Raw genomic sequence first — 21650 nt, 5'->3', positions numbered from 1 at the left:
CTTGGGAACCCAACTTGCTGAATGTCGGACGCGGCTCATCCAGGAGCGTGATGGACAAACAGAACGCGTCAAGCCGAATCTTTGAAGACGTTCTCCGCAGCTTCGTGACCTCGTAACCGAAGCTGAAGCTCTGCTTCTTTTCGCTAGCCGAAATTCGCACTCAACAACCGCCGAGGCACCCCTCGAACGGGCATGACGCCGTTCTTCGTGAACAAATGCTCGACACCCACGTGTTCCGGCACTTCTAGCCCGTGCCCCCCCCCCGGATACTGGCGGCTCCACCCTTGGGGGGGGAGAACCGCCTTCGATCGACATGGATGCTGAAGCTGCGGTCAGTCCTGCGGACAACGAGTCCGCGTTGTGGTCACCACCGGTTCGTGAACCGGTGTCTCAGCACGCACCGGTAACCTCACCGGTGCCAATAGGCCTGCCGGCGCACTCGACTTCAGGGTTATCTTCGGGTGTAGCCAGTGTGAACGCCTTGACTCACTCTCCGTCCAAGCAGTCCATTGAGACTCCTCGGCGTACTGCATCTCCGATAACGAGATGGACGTCGCAGAACTTGATCGATCCAGGCAGCAAGATTCGCGAGCAGGAAGTTGCCACGGCCAATTATGCACCGAAATCCTCGATGCTTCCTGCCGATCGCTCGGCAGCTGCGGAATTCGTCATGCAATGGCAATCCATCTCAAGGTTCGTCCGCGACGCACTGCAGAGCGCAGTGAACAAGCAAAAGGAACAAACTGATAAGCACGGTCGAAAGAACGTGAATGTATTCAAGATAGGAGATCGCGTTCTCCTATCGACCGAGGGAATCCGCGCTTCTGCCGTAACCAACCTCGGCGCCAACAAACTTGCTCCACGCTTCATCGGTCCTTTTCGAGCAATCAAGGCTGTGGGCGACGCCTACACCGTGGACATCCCGTCGTCACTTAGACTTCACCCGACTTTTTACGTCGGGCGACTCGAGCGGTACTTCCCTGCGACGATTCCTGACCCGAGCCAGCAGACGGAGTATGCGTCGAACGACCAGCCCGACGAGCCTGACGCGTCTGCCAGGCACGACCTTCCGCCCGCTCAGCTCCAATCTGAGTGTCTAACGCACGGATCGAGGCAGTCTCCACCTCGCCCCGGACGTACAGGGCGTACGTGTATCACCATGAAGGCCCACCACCGATAATTGTTTCGGTGGGTGACGCGCGCTGGATTGTGGAGCGTATAGTTGGACACGATGATCCCCACAAATTGGCTGCTCAACGTAACGTCCGTATTCATACTCTTCGCGTGGTCCCGACCGCGCGCCGCTATCTGGTACGTTGGATCGGTTATCCTCCGGAGCATGATACGTGGGAGCCCCGCGCCAACCTCCTCGCGACGTTCCGGACGCGGTCCACGAGTATGAGGCTAAGCTGCTTGGGAGGGAGAATTCCGCGGGTCACTCCGCCGAGACCGTGTATGAGATCGAGAACGCTCACGCGAACGACCCGTACGAGGAGGCGACAACGACGCCGTGCTCCGACGCGTGCAACGTCGGCGCGAGCCGCGGCGAACACTGACATAACTTGTCAGTGCAAGAATGAAAACACAAAGCTACCGGCGACATCGAGCCGGTGACCAGTGGGTTGTCAACCCGACACGCTACGACTGCGCCAAAAATGACTTCGATTGCCAACGACGACACGGTGGTCAACAAGTACCTGTTTTAATGACACCAGAGGTGACAACGTGATGCTCACTTGGGTTGATCAAGTGGTTTACTTCCGTCGACAAGTCTCATGTCTTCGAAATGTCCGAAGCCGTTCCGCACTGGCAGCAAAAACAACACTCGCGTGTGCGTGAGTGGATCCGCCTGGGGGGAATCGAACCCTGGCGACATGACTGGAAGCCCCCTGCATTGACCACTGCACCACGAAGGCAGACTCGTGGAGTTCCTCGTGTCCGTAATGGAAGTGCCTCAAGCTTGGAGTCTTCTAAGTCGCATGTGTGATGGCCGCTTCGTCGATGTGTGTCTTGGGAGCCGGGAGGCGCAGTCCCGGTCCTCGCAGTACATCCAGAGCTCGTGGCGCATCTGTCGATCCTGGGCTTGCCCTTGTTACCACCGCCAGCATCGCGCTGGCGCCGCCGCCCTTCGCGCTGTCTCCGATGTCTCCGCCTCGTCGGTTTTCGAGTTTTCTTTAAATGTGCTCCGTGCGCTTATGTGCGTAAGCGCAACTTAGAAAGGAGGGTGATGTAATGGGCCCAGCTCCAATTACATAAGTAGTTAGAAATTGCTTTAGTTATTACATAAGTAGGTAAAGTGGCACACGGGTAGCGTGTGCCAAGGTGTCATCATTTGATTGATTGATAGTGAGGAGCCAGACTCACTTATTGACCAATCAGGTATAGCCGCCCTGGTCCTAAATAAATCCGAGTCGAATTTGACACAAACCTAAGACTTGGTTTTATTATTGCGAGCTTCCTTCACACTATAGTGTAAGCTAGTGACCGTATCTCTTACCCCGTTACAGTGCGTCGTACACCATCGACCTGCCTAAGTCAATAACGACGCACCCGACGTTCTATGTTGGACGCCTAAAGCGGTACTTTGATCCACAGGGGGTTGCGGACTCACAGACCCTCTTGGCCCAGCTCCTCGAAGCGAGGGCCGGCCACAGACGTCGACGAGGGTGTCGGAGCAGGCACCCAAGCCTCGGTCCGATCGGCAAAGCTGCGGTCAAGACCGTAAGCCGGGGGGGGCTCCGTACGAACGGACCCCGGAGCCATTCGCCGAGTACGTTGAGTACGCCGGGTAGGCACCATACGCGTACGTCTGGGAGTGCGCCGAAGGCGGCTCCGGACGTGGCAACAGAGCCTCGATCCGTCGGATCATGTGGAAGGCCTCGTCCAGATCAGACGAAGAAGCCCGTCGGTCCACCAGCAGATGCAGGCTCGCGACCTCACGCTCCAACAGGTCCAGGCGGCCCGCAAGACGAGCGAGCTCGCCCTGATTCCCGGCCTGGGCGGCAGCATCACCGCCAGTCACAAGGTCAAGTGCAATCTCAAGCACGAGGACATAGTGACGGAGGCGGTTCAACCTCAGGGCCTTGTGTCGGACCCGCAGGAGAAGCACTCGGACGAGAGTGGCGTTCGAAGGCGCTTCTCGTACGAGGGCACCTACGCCCCTGCTTGACCAAAATGTAGAAGTTCACTTCCACGTGGAGCGGATCCTCCAGGAGCAACGGCGTCGCGGTAAGCGACAGCTCTTCGTGAAGTGGAGGGGTTATGCCCACTCCGAGAACTTGTGGGAGCCGACTGAACGGCTCCTGATTGACTGAACGAAGGCTGTCGCAATATGGGAACAGAAGCGGCGGCAGCTTCATAAGTAGTCCGGGGCTTCTTGCCCGAACGGGGTACGGACGTTGACGACACTCCGTACCCGCGCTCATCGTGAGCGCTACAAGCCGCGCGCTTCAGAATGTCCCTTGGCAATATGCGCTTGCTGACCATGTGGGCAAACCTCACACGAAGATCACGCTGGTCCAGGATGCGGGACAGCAGCTGATCTTCGCGGAGTTCCCGTAGCTTCGAGGGTGAGTACTTGAGAGACTCCACCCAAGCCCAGAACATGTCTTCACAAGAACTCCAGTTGGAACAGTTCTCGGGAAGAATCCAGGGGTACCCCAGAGAGGGTACAGACCACGCCGGTTCTCGGGCTTCTTGCGACAAGTCGTAAAGTCCTAAAGTGGGATGCGGCGTGGCGCGAGAAGCACACACCGAGCCGCCTCCAAGTTGTCAGCAAATAACTGTTCCTTCTGAACAAGGGTACGCCCGTAAACACCCCTAGAGGTGTGGCCGCCAACAAGACCACGAGGAGCGACGAGAAGCCTTAGGAAGAGGTCAGTCCCAGAGCTCTCCTCGGGAGGCCAATAGCCTCTTGAGTTGATGGCAGCTCCCTGGCTGACGGGTGCACCACCGAGCCCCCACGCGCACGCTGGGCAGCTTGGAAGTCCTCCCGCTGCTGGTCGAGGTCATTAGTGATCTCCCGGGGCTCAGGAATAGCACCCTTTTCCTCCTCCTCCTCCTTCCTCCTCTTCATCCGAGGAATCGAAGAGGCCCCGATGGGAGTACCGAGTCTCCTTCTCCTCGCGGAGTGGAGACTTTGTAGCCGTACGCTTCTTAGAGAGCTTGGCACCTTCGGCTTTAGAAGCCTTAGCACGCGCAAGACCCTCGGCAAGTGAGAGACGTTTGCGAGGATTCTCTTCCTCATCGCCACCGGCTTTAGGAGCGCCCTTAGCCTTGACGGCCGGACTCTCAGAGCGCACAGACGTCCTGGGACTGTGATCACCTTGATCACAAGCGAGCGACTGCACGCTGTCGTCCTTGTGCTCGCTGGGCACTGGGCTGTGCCCTCCCATTCAGGAGCATCGTGCGTGCTCTTGGACTCGGCTTCGTCCTCACTTCCAGAGTCGAACTCACGTTCAGCGAACCAAGGGTTCGGACGATTATATGGGGAGGCCGACCCCAACGGGCTGCGGCGCTTGCTTGTTTTCTTGCCCACAGCCGTGTCACCCGATGAGCCGATCGCCTCGGAGGCCACCTGAGTAGCCTCCTGAAGTAACGAGCCTTTGTCGTGTGGCTTAGTGCTCTTGGCTTGCGCCTTTCCGGCAGCAGCCTTGGAGTGTGTCTTCGCACCGCTCTTCGCAGTGCCACGAGGCATGACAAACGGTCGAAGTGGAGACCAAGAAGAGGAGCGCACAGACCGCTGCTCGAGGCTCTAACTGTGAAGTGAGCCCCCGCCGCGCTCGCGCGGCCAAGTCGATGTTTTCGACTTTGAGAATGAAAGTTTGTGACGAACACTTCTTCATTCTGATTGGTCGGTAAACCGAACCTAAGTGGGGGAGGATGTAACGGCGTACGAAGCCCTAAGTGTACCCCTAGTTACATGAGGTGTGACACGTCATACTTCGGGATATTTGGTACAAGGTACCAAGGTCGTCCAGAGCCAACCATTGGCTGATGACATTGCTTTTCTTTAGGGGACTTATAGTTTGTTGTTAACCCAAGCTTTACCTACCTAGAAATATACTCAGTTTACATTCTACCTTAAATTGGTCACTTCTCTCCCTTTCGGTAAAAGGGGGCCTGTGAACTGCCGTTCACTGAGAGTTTGTATGCTCTCGGAAGTCAGCTTCCTCTAGCGCAAGGTGCTGTATGACCCCGTCACACGTACACTACTACCACCTCCCATCCCATACAATGTTGATACGTTCATGTACAGTTGACACTATCATTACGATACATAGTACTTGAGTTCAGTAAACAAAGGCGTGCGTGATTATTGTGTCGCTGTGCCAAAATCAATTGTTTGTATTGGAGCCCTGGTGTAAACTGCAAAATTGCAATCGTTCGTGTAGCCGATAATAGGAACAACATATCTCCCAAACTCTAAAAATTGAGTGAGCTACAGCCACCGACGTGGGTGCGTGATCTAATGTGGCGCGGAGTGTACATGTCCGGGCACCGAACAAACCAAATATCATGACGAACGCCATGAACCAAGGCAACTTGGTCATGAGGCTGTGATGCTCACCTGCACGAGCCTGAGTGCTGCAGCGCCGCACGTGCAGTACAGCTCCCGTGCTTTGTCGGCCGTAATGTGGAGCTGTGAGTCCGCCTTTGCTAGCCCCTTGCTGTTGTGCTGTACGAGACAATTTTCCGTGCAATGTCGTCTATTGCCGAGCTAGTAGGTCATGTTACCGTCTACACTAGCCATCGCGATACTACACTGCGCGCCAAACGCGCTGCATTCTAAGCCCTGTTGATTGCTGTTGTTGTATGCGCAGGAGGTAATAGATTGCAGACTGAGTGTATTGATCTTGCGCGGTGGCCGTGGGGAGTACACGTACGTTAGACGATTTACCGTAATAATCATACTTCTATCTCATCCTAATGTAGGTGTCGTCACCTGTTCCTACTGGTCGCCGACTGGTTGCGCTGGTCGCCGATGGCTTGCACGGATTGCACCATAAGGACTGCAGCTTCAACATGCCTTCCCGTACATGAGCGAGGCCAGCATTCGTAGCTCAGGCGTCTAGAACACCTTCGTCAGTAGGTCGACATAACACGTGACACATAGTACTTCACAGCGAACACGTTTTTGCTCACGAAGAACTTGATGAAGCTCAACAGCACGTTGACACGCTTCGCCTTGCCAGAGGAGTCTTCTCCTTCCATCTGCTTGATGGCGGCCTGGTTATCAATCAGCAGAAAACACCATTGGTACCTTATCCGCAATGCCGATCTCTTCAAGGATCTCGTATACTCCGCGTAACTCGCATGCCACCAGCGATCCTGCAACAAATTCGGCCTCCATCGTCGAAATTGCAACACTTGTATGTTTCTTGGTAAATACATTACGTATAAAAATAATAAAAAATGCAACAGGACACCCAATCACCATACCGTCGAAGCACAGGACCCCACCACTCACGGAACAGCGGTCTTCAGTCTGCCACATAGTCCTTATCACTGTAGGCCTCGATAATCACTGGACTGTCACTGCTGCTAGCTGAACTTCCTTTCATGTAGAACTGTGAGTTCAATTGTGGCTTCGAGAGAGCAAACAAACCCGTCTGCTCGACGCCAGTCTGCTCTGTGGCTGCGTGGGCTCTACGCGCGACACGGAGTACGGCGAAGGCGATATATGGTGCTGTGCTCTACGCAACCCACAACAGGCTTCCTTCATACGCCTGGGAGAGTCGCACGGTTGAACTCACAATAGTACCATTCTCACTGCTTGGGAGTAATTCACGGCCAACGTCCTCATCTTTTCGTCGCAGATGAGCACACGCACTGGGTAAGCTTCGGCAGGCCCGAATATGTCACGCAGTAGCTCGGCGCAGGCTGCTTTTAGCAAAAACGACAAACAATTCGACTTTATGCGTGTAATATTGCTTTTATAAGCTTCTTTGTTTATCCGAGCGGTTTGCCGCAGCTTCACACCAGAATTAATCCTGGTAGTGTTACGAGTAGTAGTACGTACAGCCCTATAGGGATTGATTCGAAATTTTGTGAGGTTCACCGGTGGAATTGATCACACGCAGGAACGGTTCATCGCACAGGGCCGATTTTTGAGTAAGCACCAGTCGTTTCGTCTACCTTGATAAGTGGTATTACTATGTTATCCAAGACGTCGTGTGGACAGCCGACCTCTGTCAGCCAGCATTTGGATACGTCTGCATTTGATGTCTCGTCTACCTTTTGATTTAGCCTTGGTCTGGGTCATTTAGATGATCGTTGTCGTCGTGGTCTAAATTTGCTGAGTATAAAACATTTAAGGGTACTTCTAAGTTTTTATTTGATCATATTCCACACAATAAATACTTGTACAGTACTGCACCCCGTTTTTGCGCCCTTGGACCTTTGATAAACTTCCGGATGTGATGATCCTGAATTCAAATGAACTATTGCTTGTAAGCGAGAGTCTGATTTATTTGCAAATCCTATATGGTCCACCCCCGCGAAAACGGGGTGCAGTACTGTACCATATTTCTAACGAAAGTACTTAAGTGAATATTTGAGCCGATTCTGCGTTACCAGGGCGTACAGTACACGCTTTGCGAAAAGCTTCAAATACTATTTCGTACACGTGTTCGGCACAGCTAGCTAACAGGGAGTTTTCTTTGCGTGGCGCAAAATGAAATTTGAGCGATCCTTTTTAAAACTAAATAAACGATATGAAGACCACACACGGAAGTCCATCATCCTAATCCAGAATAGAAATCATACAGTAACCGTAGCTTCCACTTCCTATGGCCCAGAGGCTCTGGGTGCGAAATATCGCAAGCAGAACCATTTCAGAGTTGATATCTTTTTCTCTTGGAGAGCGATTAGTCTTTGTAGATTGATTTCTTGTTGGCTGCTGTAGTTTAAACGCTGCAGAAGCTGCAATATCGGTATTGAAAGAGTATCGCCCAAACAAAATCAATCAGTCCCGCCCGGGGAAAGTATGTGCAGCCATATTATTAGTTTAAAACCCGATAATTTGAAGCAAACGAAGTCCTGTAAGCGGTAACCATGGACCGCCGTGATAAAGCTAGAGCATAGATCTGAGTTCGGGCGGTTTGATTAGCCAATTATTGGCTTGACCGGAAATGTGCACTGACCGGAAAACCGATACATCCAGAGATTCTGATCAGATTTCATATTTAACGATGGCTGTCAAGAGTCTTGATTCAAGACTCAAGGCTTAATACAAGCCTGGTTTTGACGGCGATCGCATTGGCATTGCTTCATTTTCCGATCTTCACTACTAGGCCATGCACGTATTTATTTTTTTCGTTCTCGTCCTTCTTTGTCTCGCAGACGCCGCATCGAGTTCATTGAGATCGACGCTGGTGAGCGATGCTCCGTCGATAAAACTTCATGTTTCTTTCAAGCGCAAGAGCATGGAGCTCCACGGACGCTCCGAGTTCGATATCTACGCTACACCCGTTGTGTCTGTCAACGGTGCTGGGATGCTCTACAACAGCTACGCCACGTTCCATGACGACGACTCCGAGTTCACATACTCTGTCGTGGACGGGTCTGCCTACCTGACTACGACGGACGCCGATGATGTTACGACAGTTGTGTGCCTTCCGTCCAACACGCTACCGTTCGATGAGATTCTATCTGCTCTCAATGACGCGACACCAATTCCCAGTGCCTCGATTGGCGACAAGTCTGTCAAATGTGAAAGTGGTACCCTATTCAAGACAACATTTGCTGGATCTCACTACGCTATTTGTGCGTCGGGAGAGGCTGGTTTGACTGCGTATAGTAGTGATTTGGACATCGATGTGGAGTACCTAGACGACCCCGTCAGCATCTCAAAGCCGGACTTGACGGAAGGATCCGCGTCGTGCGAAATTGTGCAGGAGGCAACGTCGTTGACCCCTACAGCGCTCGCATTGGCTACCGGTCGCAAGGTCCCGTCCACCACTTCAAGAAAGCTGAAAGTAGAGGCGCATATGGCCATGGAGTCGACACAGTGTGAAAAATGTCCAACTACTCCTCGTCCATGCATCTTCCTCCACGGTTTAGACAACCCCAATGATATCAAAGAGTTACAGGACACCCCAGAGCTAACGAGACAGAAGTTCGGAGACATGCACGGCCACGCTCCTTGCTGCTCCACGATCAAGTACGCTGTGATGAATACCGAAGATGTTGGTTGGACGAACGACACATTGCAGCACAAATACTGTGACTATGCTCTCTCCGTGAGCGACACTAGCGATGCCGCTACTGGGACCATAGATAAGACAATCGTTGTCACACATTCCATGGGTGGACTCGTCATGGCTCACGCTCTGGCTACGGGGAAGTGTCGGTTCAGTGACACGACCTCGTGGGTGTCACTAAGTCCCCCGATGGCTGGCAGTATGGCTGTGGACTATCTCATGGGTGCATGTCATAATGAAAAAAGCGATATTACAGAGTGGCTCTTCGACTTGGTCGGCCAGTGTCCCTCAACCACGGCGCGCAAATCAACTATTTACGAGGGTGGAGAGTTCAGCTCCCCGTCTATTGATGCCGCTTATGCGGCTGCGCAAAAAGCGTATCGCGAAAATGTAGCAGCCGCCATGTGCAGTGACAGCTATGTCGGACTCTTCTCGACGTATCAAGCCACGTGTATCCTTGCGGGAACGATGATCCCTCACAAGTCCAAGAAGAACGACGGTCTCGTTGAATTCGATAGCTGTCTGGGTGGCCTTGATGAGAACCTCTTCGGTAATCACTACTTGGATACATTCTACAGACCGAAACTAAACCACGCTGATACGGCATTTCTAAATGGTGATGGCATTCTCAAGAATTCACAGAAACCAAGGAAGTGGTTTGAGTGTCTGCAGTTGTAGTTGGCGACAACTATTTTTGTAGCTGTTGTTGTTATAAGTTACTACTACAGTAGTAATAGTACTAGCCTACCCGGCAGTAGTTTAGGCTCGAACCTACTTGTAAAAATTCCAAACAAAATGAAATCCTATGTGCTTAAGTAGTTCTGTAATCAGGGTATTACAGTACAACATGTTTAAAATCACAGACTAAATCTCCACTATGTTGTTTTCTATGCCTAAAAGTGATAAGTCTACATGTAATTTCGGATCTCGATCCATACAAACGCTTGATTGTTGTTGGCTATCAATGTACCTTCGTAAACAAGCAGTAGCCAATCTATCGCGTGTTACAGCGGACACGATGTCCGACCGTAGACTGCGTCGCCACTACATCTATCGACATGGAGTCCTCGTTAGCCTTCAAGTCAAATCATGTCTTCCGTACCATTGCAAAGCTTGCGAAATACGCCACAACCAGCCCATTAAAGCAGTTCGAGCACTTCAACAAATGAAACAGTTGGCGGTGACCCGGGTCACACCAATGACCCGTATTCTGGCATAAAACATATGCATTATTTAAGTTTCTGTAATCAGGCAATGCCGACTATCCTTTCCTTGCTGCAGCTCTGGTGCACTGCAGCTTCGATCCAACGTCCGAGTTAAGCTAAATGATGTCGTTCCTAAAATATGTGGTGTCGCCTTCAATATCTGAGGTTGCCGATACTGATTGTTGTTATTGGCGTCGACTGCGTGGTCATTAGTCATCACTGTGCTGCTAGAAGTGCCCGAATTCGAATCATCGATATGCAGGCTGCTTGGTATTTGTGGACGGGGTGTCAGAAAGCGCAGGATAAATGTGAATTTTGTTGTATGAGCTTGTTGCTTCCTAGGTCATCCATTTGGTCGCTTTGCTTGCACTCCTACAGCTACTTCTCTCTTCGTACTTCTTGCACCTTTGTAAGCGTCACTAGACTCGTCCTTATTCTCGCTGAATGCTGATTCATCCGGATTGTAAGTTAAATACTCGGCAGGAATCGAGAAATATTTTAACGACAACGATTTGCGCTTTACTGCTCAGCTTTCCCAGTGCCAAGTAGCACGCTCAAATGCAGTAAGTCGATTCCGAGGCTTTTGTTTCTTCCGTGGTGCAGTCTGACTCGAGCCACCTGTGCCGCCAGCTCGTCGTTCTGTGGTAGGAGGGTCGCCAACAGTGAAAGGATCGCAGTCCAAACGAGAAATGGTACTTAATTACCTGGTGCTAAAATTAAATAATCAAATAATAGTTGGTGACCCGGGTCACCGCCAATTGGTTCATACATTTAATGTAGCTATCTACGAAGCGACGCATCTCATGATTGATTAAAATTCTGCATTGCCAAACCGTTTCATTGGCCAAAATCAATAATACCCGCTGAACTGGCCTGATCATCACTCTGACGGTACCGAGTGCGGGCATGGCTTCGTGCCCTTCCTGTCGCGCTGGTGCTTCCACGGGCATGCGCTCCTGCTCGCAGTGCGGCTTCCGCTTCACTGGCGCCTCCTCCGTCCTCTCCACTCATGCTGTGGGCAGCTCTGCCACGTCTGCGGGCATCAGCCGTCGTAATATCTCCAAGGACCGGAACAAGAAGAAGAAATCAAAAGATAAAGACAAAGAACGAGAAAAAAGTAAAGAAAACGATACTGAACGCGATGAAAGCAAGGACAAGGAGAAAATTGACATCCCATCAGCTGCTGCAGGGGAAGAAGCCGCCTTTATCTACAAGAGAATGCTCGCAGCCGTTCGAGGCGCTAATAAGGACCACGACGAGGTAGTCTCGGCCTTTAAAGCCGACTGCAAGCAGTTTGGACAGGGAGAGCTACGCGCCAGAGTCTTCTACGAGAGACTAAGCACATATTTCGGCAGTGAGCTCATGCTAGAGCACATGTTGCCACAGTTAGCGAGACTTATCCCGGACGACAAGAAGAGGAAGAAACTAGTTAAAGTTCACGTCAAGAGCAAGCGAGCAGGAGGCGTTACTGCCTTAAGCTCTGGTGTAGGCAGTAAATCTTCCTCTCATGCGCGACGACCAGTCTCCAGCTCTGGCGTGGCTCCCATGAGACCGTCCGGGGACAGACGACCATACTCCGCGTCTGAATTAATTCGACGTGATAGTATTGAAAGCGATACGTCCAGTAATACGAGCGGAGAGCTCGTTCCTGCGCCATCTACAGCACCAGCGTCCAGACTGACTATGAATCGGTATGCCGACAACCCCAAGTGCGCTATCTGTAGCGAGGTTTTCGAGATTAAACGACGGAGACATCATTGCCGCAAATGTGGCGCGAGTGTGTGTCATTCCTGCTCTCCCGCGAGGATGTTGATCTCACCCGACCAAGTAGCGCACGAGAGCATGAAGAAAAAGTACGATCCAGCTCACCCACAACGGGTCTGCACGATTTGTGCGCCGATTCTACAGTGTTTCCAGGACGGATTGAACACTCAATACGCCAATTGTCATAAGGAGAACCCACACGAGGCTAAATCGCGCCTACACCTGCCCTTTAGTCGGTCACTGGAGAGCGCATGTCGCTCTGCGGCTGACATTCTAGGCAACTTCTTCCGCCCAGACTTTGGTGCAGATAGCGACCGCTACATTCCCGTAAACTTTCTCAAAAGGGCACAAGGCATTGCCTTCCTCACCGTTATCAAGGCAGGACTGCTTATTACAGCCAAGATGGGTACAGGTATTGTGATCGCCAAGCTTGACGATGACTCGTGGTCTGCCCCGTCCGCTATCGGCACGGCCGGTATTGGAGGTGGTCTGGAAGGTGGAGGCGAACTCATTGAGTTTATGATCATCATGGGCTCGAAGAACGCTGTCAAGGTGTTCCACCGTACCCAAGTAAACGTTGGGGGAGGCCTGAGTGTGGCGGTTGGTCCTTACGGACGCGATGCAGTAGCACAGGCGGCTGCGAGTCGAGGTGGCTTCAACGCCAATTACAGTTATTCGCACAGTAGGGGCCTCTTTGCTGGCATCTCGCTGCATGGAGCTGTCATCACGGCTCGAACTGAGATGAACAGTAACTTTTACGGCCAGAAACTCACACCGGAGGAGATTCTAAGTGGTGCAGTTCCACATCCACGAGCTGCACAGTGTCTATACGATGCTATCGATCAGGCCATGGAAGGAATAGCACAATTCGAATCTTCAGGAGGATCACAGAGATGCGCATCCGCAGCAACAGCACCTCCAGGACCTTGCAGCTCTTGCCGATGCCAAGAGTTTATCTCGAAAGCGTTCTCCAAAAAGTGTAAAACGTGCGCGCATGTGCACAACACAGCATAACGTTTGTCTACAATTGGGAACTTTACATGTAAATTTCTCGTAGACAGCAAATATAGACGAGAGTCCAGTCTCCGTTACTGTTTAATAGGACGCTACAGAATGGTTGTAGTACCGCGTGGTGTTTGGTCTCCTGAGGCGAATGCGCAGCGCCAAGTTCCTCTCGACGATAAAGTTTTGAAAAAGTTGCCACCTGCACACCTTTTTCGACGAGATGTGCTCGCGTATTGCACGTTACGGAACTTAATTCCTCATCCCCAGTTGCTCCCACTGCATCCGGATGAAGAAGAACGTCAAGGCGCAACATCCAACGAGACGTCGGTGAGCAACGACATCTACGATGTGAGCGACGTGGAGCAGATTTCGATTAAAAACTGGCAACTCGATGACGGCAACTGCCGCGCTATGTGCTACGCTCTCCCGTTGGCAACGAGAACTCGCTCCGTTTGGTATGTCAAACTTTATAATACGTCTGTTAAACTTTATAACTTAACTGATACTGTTAGCCTCTTCAACGTTGGATTGAACAAGGAGCAATTGCAATTATTGTGCTCGACCGTTCCAAAGACACACGTGACTGCTCTCCAGCTGGAATGGAACTCGCTCCAGTCGGAGGGAGTTGACGACCACTCGGAAATGTTTGCTCAGCTATTAACTGAGAGTTGTACTCTCATTTTTCTCTCCCTACGAGCGAACGGAATTACTTCTCGAGGAGCAGTGGCACTTGCAAAAGCATTGCGCAACAACAAGACTCTTGAAGCTCTTAATCTGTTTCAGAATGATATCGACGATTCTGGCGCTCGTGCATTTGCACACGCACTGCCGCTTAACGCAACACTTAAGACACTATCACTTGCCAACAACAAAATCTCCGGATGTGGGTACGTATTCATCATTTCTAATGTGACAATAGTCACCGACATGTACACTTCACAGGGCGAAGATTCTGGTGGATGGGCTGACGAAATACGCTGCCCCACCGGAGCTCCTAGCGGAACTTGATGCAGCTGAAAGTCAAATCCACGCCCAGGTACAGGAGGCTTTACTTGTGATTTTAACGACACTTTCTAAGCTTATGGTCGAAAGATGGAGCAAGCGAAGAAGGCCAAGAAGAAGATTGACCGCGCGACGGCCATTGCGCAGCTGGGTCTCCCTATTCTGGAGACGGTCGATGGGGTGCAATACGCTTCTGGGAATTCCACACTGGAAGAGCTTCTCCTCAGTGGAAATACTCAGATCGGCCCAAAAGATGTAGACGCGATAAGAGAGGCACTTAAACGCTTCCAGCCGAAGTTGCAAGCTCATCTCCGATGTATCAAACTTCAGAGACTACCACAGATGCACAAATCGCATGACGCGCACCAACACGTTTCCGAATTCATCAAGTTGTAGACGCCGGCAACATTTTTTATTAAAATATTTACAAAATGAAATTTAGAAAAAATAGTTGTCGCCAACTACAGCTGCAGACACTCAAACCACTTCCTTGGTTTCTGTGAATTCTTGAGAATGCCATCACCATTTAGAAATGCCGTATCGGCGTGGTTTAGCTTCGGTCTGTAGAATGTATCCAAGTAGTGATTACCGAAGAGGTTCTCATCAAGGCCACCCAGACAGCTATCGAACTCAACGAGAGCGTCGTTCTTCTTGGACTTGTGAGGGATCATCATTCCCGCCAAGATGCATTTGGCTTGATACGTCGAGAAGAGTCCGACATAGCTGTCGCTGCACATGGCGGCTGCCACATTTTTTCGATACGCTTTTTGCGCTGCCGCGTAAGCGGCATCGATAGACGGGGAGCTGAACTCTCCACCCTCGTAAATAGTTGATTTGCGCGCCGTGTTCAAGGGACACTGGCCGACCAAGTCGTAGAGCTTCTCGGTAATATCGCTGGTCCCATTATGACACGCACCCATGAGATAGTCCACAGCCATACTGCCAGTCATCGGGGGACTTAGTGACACCCACGAGGTCGTGTCACTGAACCGACACTTCCCCGTAGCCAGAGCGTGAGCCAGGACGAGTCCACCCATGGAATGTGTCACAATGATTGTCTTGTCGATGGTCCCAGTAGCGACGTCGCTACTGTCGCTCATGGAGAGAGCATAGTCACAGTATTTGTGCTGCAGTGTGTCGTTTGTCCAACCGGCATCTTTGGTATTCACCACAGCGTACTTGATCGTGGAACAGCAAGGAGCGTGGCCGTGCATGTCTCCGAACTTACGTCGCGTTAGCTTCGGGGTGTCCTGTAGCTCCTTGACATCATTGGGGTTGCCTAAACCGTGGAGGAAGATGCATGGACGAGGAGTAGTTGGACATTTTTCACACTGTGTCGACTCCATGGCCATATGCGCCTCTACTTTCAGCTTTCTTGAAGTGGTGGACGGGACCTTGCGACCGGTAGCCAATGCGAGCGCTGTAGGGGTCAACGACGTTGCCTCCTGCACAATTTCGCACGACGAGGATCCTTCCGTCAAGTCCGGCTTTGAGATGCTGACGGGGTCGTCTAGGTACTCCACATCGATGTCCAAATCACTACTATACGCAGTCAAACCAGCCTCTCCCGACGCACAAATAGCGTAGTGAGATCCAGCAAATGTTGTCTTGAATAGGGTACCACTTTCACATTTGACAGACTTGTCGCCAATCGAGGCACTGGGAATTGGTGTCGCGTCATTGAGAGCAGAGAGAATCTCGTCGAACGGTAGCGTGTTGGACGGAAGGCACACAACCGTCTCAACATCATCGGCGTCCGTCGTAGTCAGGTAGGCAGACCCGTCCACGACAGAGTATGTGAACTCGGAGTCGTCGTCATGGAACGTGGCGTAGCTGTTGTAGAGCATCCCAGCACCGTTGACAAACACAACGGGCGTGGCGTAGATATCGAACTCGGAGCGTCCGTGGAGCTCCATGCTCTTGCGCTTGAAAGAGACATGAAGTTTTATCGACGGAGCATCGCTCACCAGCGTCGATCTCAAAGAACTCGATGCAGCGTCTGTCCTCTGCGCGAGGCCCAAGAGAAAGAGAACGGAGAGGATAAATACGTGCATGACCACGTATTAGAAACTGGCGCCTCGGAAATGAAGCAATGTCATTTCGAGCGCCAGCAAAACGAGGAGTCTGTCAATGACATGAATCTGATCAGAATCTAATCCCCTGTCTGGATGTACCGGTACAGTGTGCATCCCTACCCCGAGATTTGACATCGTGTGTAAACTTTTCACACCATGTCGAACTTTACCTGTAATATGTAACATTCGACCTCACGATCCTAGCTCCTAAAACAATCGTTTTTGCTACAATTCTGGCTATCATTCCCAGGTTTCTTCATTTATCGGGCGTACTTAAGAATAAAATAAGCATCAACTCCTTATTAGTAGTAATTAGTTTCCTTGAAAACCGGTAAATTTTAAAAGCTACGGACCCCGGATTTCTAATCCTGGATTAGGATGATGGTTCCGACCAGTTACTAAAAGATAGAGCTTTGCCAAAGCAACAGGCTGTTGCCAACCTTCAAAAGATCAGGAGGAAATTTTCACCATCCTTCAGTCTAAACAAATACATGTATTAATACCGACTTCTCCATGTTGTGCCGGACACCCTATCTACACCGATTGGATCCATAAAAAAAAATTTGAACTTCAGAACAAAAAATGAGTCTATTGATTTGCTGTGCTTGTTTCAGATTCCAACCCTGGTCTATCAAAATCCGCGTCAGAATCGATGTCACCGTAGCTTTCGTCTACAATATGCAAGTTGTGGAGCTCGGCGATCACGTCATTAGCAAAGTTGTCGTCCTCAACAGCAGTAGCCATTTGACGAGAATCTACATACGGATATCCACATTTCTTAAATCCGTTTGAGATTGCTGATGGCGTGAGCATTTCCCAGCCTTGTGCAATCCATTTCGCGATGACCCGTCGATTTGGTGGCTCCATTCGAAACGGGATCTCGCTGTCTTTTGCATGGTTTTTTAGCTGCTCTCTTAAAAATGTGATCCATAAACCTCTCATGCGAGATTTTAACGGCGCGTTCCAGGCCACATCTGATTTCTAGCTCGGCTGCAGGTGGGATAATGGTAGCTGTACCGACCTTTCTCTCCTTCTTCCGCAACTTACCCTTGGTCGAGCTGCACGCCTTCATTAGCTTAGCTTTGTTTTTTTTCCAGTCTAAAACTAATTTTCGTCTGCTATCGTAGTGCTGTGAGTCTAGCTCCGGCCAGAAATGCCTAATCGTTGCTTTGACATCGTTGTGCTTTTCGAGGTGGGTCGCTGCATCGAGTTTTAGTTGGTTAGTGTATGATCCCACCTTTCGTTTAAGCGGTTTACGTCCGCCATTCTCGTTAAGGCGTGGGCGACCTACAGGCTTCGCCCGCTGGGTGAGTTCGTCTGCCTCAGTTTCTTCAGCATGAGCGCCTTCCATTGAATCTCAGACTGCGAAGAGACGGTGACGTCTCTGCACTGTCCGGCTTAACATGGAGACAAGAAAGGCCAATAATAAAACAATTTTATTGGTAGAAATCGATTGTCCGTCTTAAAAATCGTCCGGCACAACATGGAGAAGTCGGTACATGTACTTCGAAGAACGAAGTTCGTTCTTCGAAATACGAAGCCTTCGTTCAACGAATTATTTAGTAAATACTAGCTACTGGTTCAATACCTTTTAGCAACTGCAATTTATTAAACCGGTAGTGTCGTTATTTCCCTCGACTATTTTGGTAGACGCTCCATCTGCACTCCTTCCCCGCATTGTGCGTCTGTAGTGGTGGTGGCTCCCCTCGTTGGGCTACGTGAAGAGGGTTTATCTCTATGGAAATCATTGGCTTGGCATTTTGGACGGCGACCCAAGGAATTATACGTCACAGCTGTGTACAAAACGAGCTCCCTCTTCTCGAATGCAGACAAAGTACCCTCTTGGTTGGTCGTCATGTACACCTCGCTGGCCAACTGGTTGACACTTGAAAAGTGTACTACATTGGGCGGGTGACAGCCGGGCAGTCACGCTCTCGCTGAGTCTGTGCGATTCAGCAAGATCGGGAAGATGTCCGTGATACTTTGCGTAAGGAGTAGGTGACGGGTCACTGCGTGAAAATACTAGCTTTTGGAACGTGATGGCCATTATCAGAATGGCGGGGTAGAACGAACTAATCGGACCATGATTGAGGCTACCTGAACCATGCTAATCCACTCTGGAGTACCTTGGACGATAGCCTTTTCACTTCCACTAACATTTCAGTCCTGTTGCAACTACCGTATTGAGATCTCCTACTTCAGACCCAATATTTTTGAAGTTGTATTGCTGCAAAGCTAGCCGAGCGCCGCCGCTACGCGGCGGTAATTTCGGTTTTACTCCAGATTTTTGCCTTCCCGCCTTCGCTTCGCTTCGGCGAGATAATTAGTCCAAATCCTCTGAGTCCCATATGTGCCTAAATCGACTTCTTTAATTTCATAAATCTGCGTTTCATTTACTACAAAATGCTGAGCTCCCAGTAAGCCGTGTAAATATTTCTACCGGTACAAAAGACTGAGCCCCTAGCATCATACTTACCATGCTCATAAACGATTACGCTAGTGATCTTGGCAAAGTCTCTTTATTGTTGTTGGCTATCACTGTACCTTAATCTTCCACCCAGAAGCACCTGCACTTCAGTCTAAAATCGCTAAATAATATATTTAGTTTAGCGTCGTGCTCGATTTCACGGGCCGTTTCTGAAACCTAGATTGCATCAATGCAAAGAATATCTGTCCAGCTTGCATCAAATACCCGCTTGTACTGCCTGGTTAAGCTTGTAATAAACTGACTATTAACCACTTCGCAAACCAAACTCGCTACTTTGAAAGAAAATTAAAAGTGCTACAGTTTGAATATTTAATAAAAATATTCAAGCTGTAGCATTTTTTAATGCCTTGAAGTGTGTTCATTTTGTGCTGATTCAGAATTAGTCATTAGACACTCCAATCTGCGCCTGTTATGGTTATAGCCTTTGATATATAAAACGCAAGACGCCTTGCTGTTGTTGTTGTTGACGGCGGTATTTTTATTTGATACTTAATTGATGATTCCAGGCTCTAAGTTGATTAACGTTTCTTTACGGGCCTACTTATAAAAACCATAATTTACACCTCTCATGTTGTGCTGTTATCTTACCACTGCATATAAAACCTTATTCTACGCCCTTGTCGGCAACGCGTCTACCTATTAAGAAGTATCAGAATTTTGTTGTCTAAAAAAACGCTAAGGAAACAATGGTCAAGTTCAATTCGCTTACAGTAGTAATTGTCATCAGCACATATAACTTCTTTTTGTTCACACGTCAATCTAACACTATATATCTTTGTGGATCAAGTGACAACGTTTATAAGCACAGTTTTGTTCTTACGGCCAGTCTACACGACCGGCTACTGCTGTACATGTAACATGTACGATTTAGCAATACCAGAAACCCACTCAGATAACTTATTAATGCTAATATTTTTGCAGTAAAAAAAATGACATTTCATTTTAGTCAGTGTAACACACAGATCCTACTGAGTACAGAGTATTTAGTATACTTAAACCATGTCCTCGGAAACACGCATGCTTACGTGTACGCTAAGCACCCTGCCCTCCGTTTACTGTAGTATTCAAATATCAATAACAACATGCATTATGAAAAAGTATTTAATATTTAAACGATGCCGCCTTCGGACTTTGTGCAAATCCCCATATGTAAACTGGGAAACACATGCATTTATTGATGTCAACTACATTTGTCCGGAAAAGCGTGACAGGCACGACAATTTAGTGTGACGGACAGACAGGTTGCTGCAGTAGATGTTTAAGACTAGCCGTTCGCCGCCGCTACGCGGCGGAGTGGCATGGTTTGTTGGAGATGAGGTGGCCACAACCTTAGTGCTTCTTGGTGTCGCGTGTTTTGAGAGCGTGGTTCACCCCGTAGATCTTGGCATCGTGTATTTAATCACTTGCCTTTCCGTAGTCTCATTCGGCCCCGTATAATATCGTGGTTTGGAACGCTTCCGTTACCCCGTACTACAGGTTAGATCTCATGTTCTACAGTGGCCGGCGCTCTTCCGTGATCTTCCTGGCTTCGTGGTTCCCTGCTCACCCGTGGCACACGCTGCTTAGTAGTTAAGAGCTCTCTCTTTTGGGTTCATGTTTTTTTAGTACTGCGTCGTGGCTGCTAGCTATTTCCTGCTCTCAAACGTTTCGTGGGCTGCACCGGCTTCCTGATACTCAGTCTTTCGTGACCGTTCGCCTCCCATAGCTGGTACTCTAGCCGAAGGGTGCTTTTCCGTGGTTTGGAGCCTCCACGCAGTCGTGTTGTTCCAGCACCCGTGTATCGGGCTCGTTTGGTGAGGCTCCATCGACCGCGTTATAACGCCATCGTGTAATTGCGATATGGTTTTGCTGTCTATGGTATTGTGCTCGCGGATTGCATCTGCATTGCCCATGTTATCGTGCTCTACAACGGCATCGTCCTCCACAATCGTGGTCACCACGAGCCCCCTTCCATTTCGTGGCTGGTCTGCCGTCCGTGCAATCGAATTCTAATGCACTATTGTTCTCCGTGGCACGGTAAGCTCAGGTTCTACGCTGATATAGTGCTCCGTGGCTCGGTGATTTCGCGTCTACAGCTCCAGTGGCCGCATTTCTATCATGGCTTAGTGTCTTGGCCACCGTCCAAGTCATCGTTTTATTTTGTGGTGTCAGCGCTGGTCTGCCGTCCGTTCTATTATGAGCTACCGTAGTATCGTGCTCCCTGGCTCGGTAAGATCCGGTTCTACCCTGGTATCGTGCTCAAATACTCGGTGATATCCCGTTTATGGTCTCCCGCGGCTTTATGCCTGGTCCGTCGACCGTGCTCCGTGCTCTACCGTGGTGCTATGGGAGAATTGCTGTTAGTGCACTCTTACCGCTGCATGCTCTTTCGTAGCCCGTGCTTTTCAGCATGCTGGGGTGTCTATGGATTTAGTTCCCTTCTGTCGCCCGTACGCTCCCGTCATATTCTTGTCGTTCTGTCCTGTTCATGGCTGCGTGCACTTCCATATTTCACGCTACGTAAAACACTTCGTGGATTGCATCGGCTAAGGCTTCTATCTTTCGTGCATCGTGTTGCTCTTCTATCCCATCGTCTACATAGGGTGGGTCGATGTTTATTCGGGCTTCGTGCTCTTGCTTAGTCACGTGCCTCCGTAAACACAATAGCTGTTCCCATTTTGTTTGATGTACGCTACATATAGTGTTGGAAAGTTCGCACAATATCTGAAGGTCGCACACTACGCGCGCAAATACAAAGGAAGATGACACTTTTTCCCGGAGGCAGTGTGGGGTGCAGGGGTGTAAGCGCACAATATTATTTTTTAGATTTCACATTATTGGATAGTAGCAATAAAAATTGTGGATTTACTATCCTAACGCTATTTATATAATTTATATGGGACTACTTACTACAATTATGCTGCAAGCA

General features: G+C 50.0%; 3 protein-coding genes across 3 annotated transcripts; all 3 read left to right on the top strand.

Moving 5' to 3' along the window:
* Positions 1-9128: 9128 nt before the first annotated feature.
* PITG_05962 (uncharacterized protein) lies at positions 9129-9881 on the top strand (the record flags this gene model as incomplete). Its single annotated transcript, XM_002998142.1, has 2 exons — positions 9129-9242; positions 9285-9881. 2 exons carry the CDS (start codon positions 9129-9131, stop codon positions 9879-9881), a joined length of 711 nt encoding a protein of 236 aa, XP_002998188.1.
* A 1745-nt stretch (positions 9882-11626) lies between these two features.
* On the top strand, positions 11627-13186 carry PITG_05961 (uncharacterized protein; the record flags this gene model as incomplete). Its single annotated transcript, XM_002998141.1, has 1 exon — positions 11627-13186. The coding sequence occupies one exon, from the start codon at positions 11627-11629 to the stop codon at positions 13184-13186; it is 1560 nt and encodes a 519-aa protein (XP_002998187.1).
* Positions 13187-13285: 99 nt separating this feature from the next.
* PITG_05960 (uncharacterized protein) lies at positions 13286-14575 on the top strand (the record flags this gene model as incomplete). The annotated part of the gene is made up of 4 exons (XM_002998140.1): positions 13286-13632; positions 13690-14064; positions 14120-14213; positions 14270-14575. 4 exons carry the CDS (start codon positions 13286-13288, stop codon positions 14573-14575), a joined length of 1122 nt encoding a protein of 373 aa, XP_002998186.1.
* Positions 14576-21650: the final 7075 nt, after the last annotated feature.

This window comes from Phytophthora infestans, genomic scaffold, assembly GCF_000142945.1.
Source record: "Phytophthora infestans T30-4 supercont1.9 genomic scaffold, whole genome shotgun sequence".
Lineage (NCBI taxonomy): Eukaryota > Oomycota > Peronosporomycetes > Peronosporales > Peronosporaceae > Phytophthora > Phytophthora infestans.
Note: the sequence above shows the minus strand (reverse complement) of the source record. Positions and strands in the feature narration are given on the sequence as shown.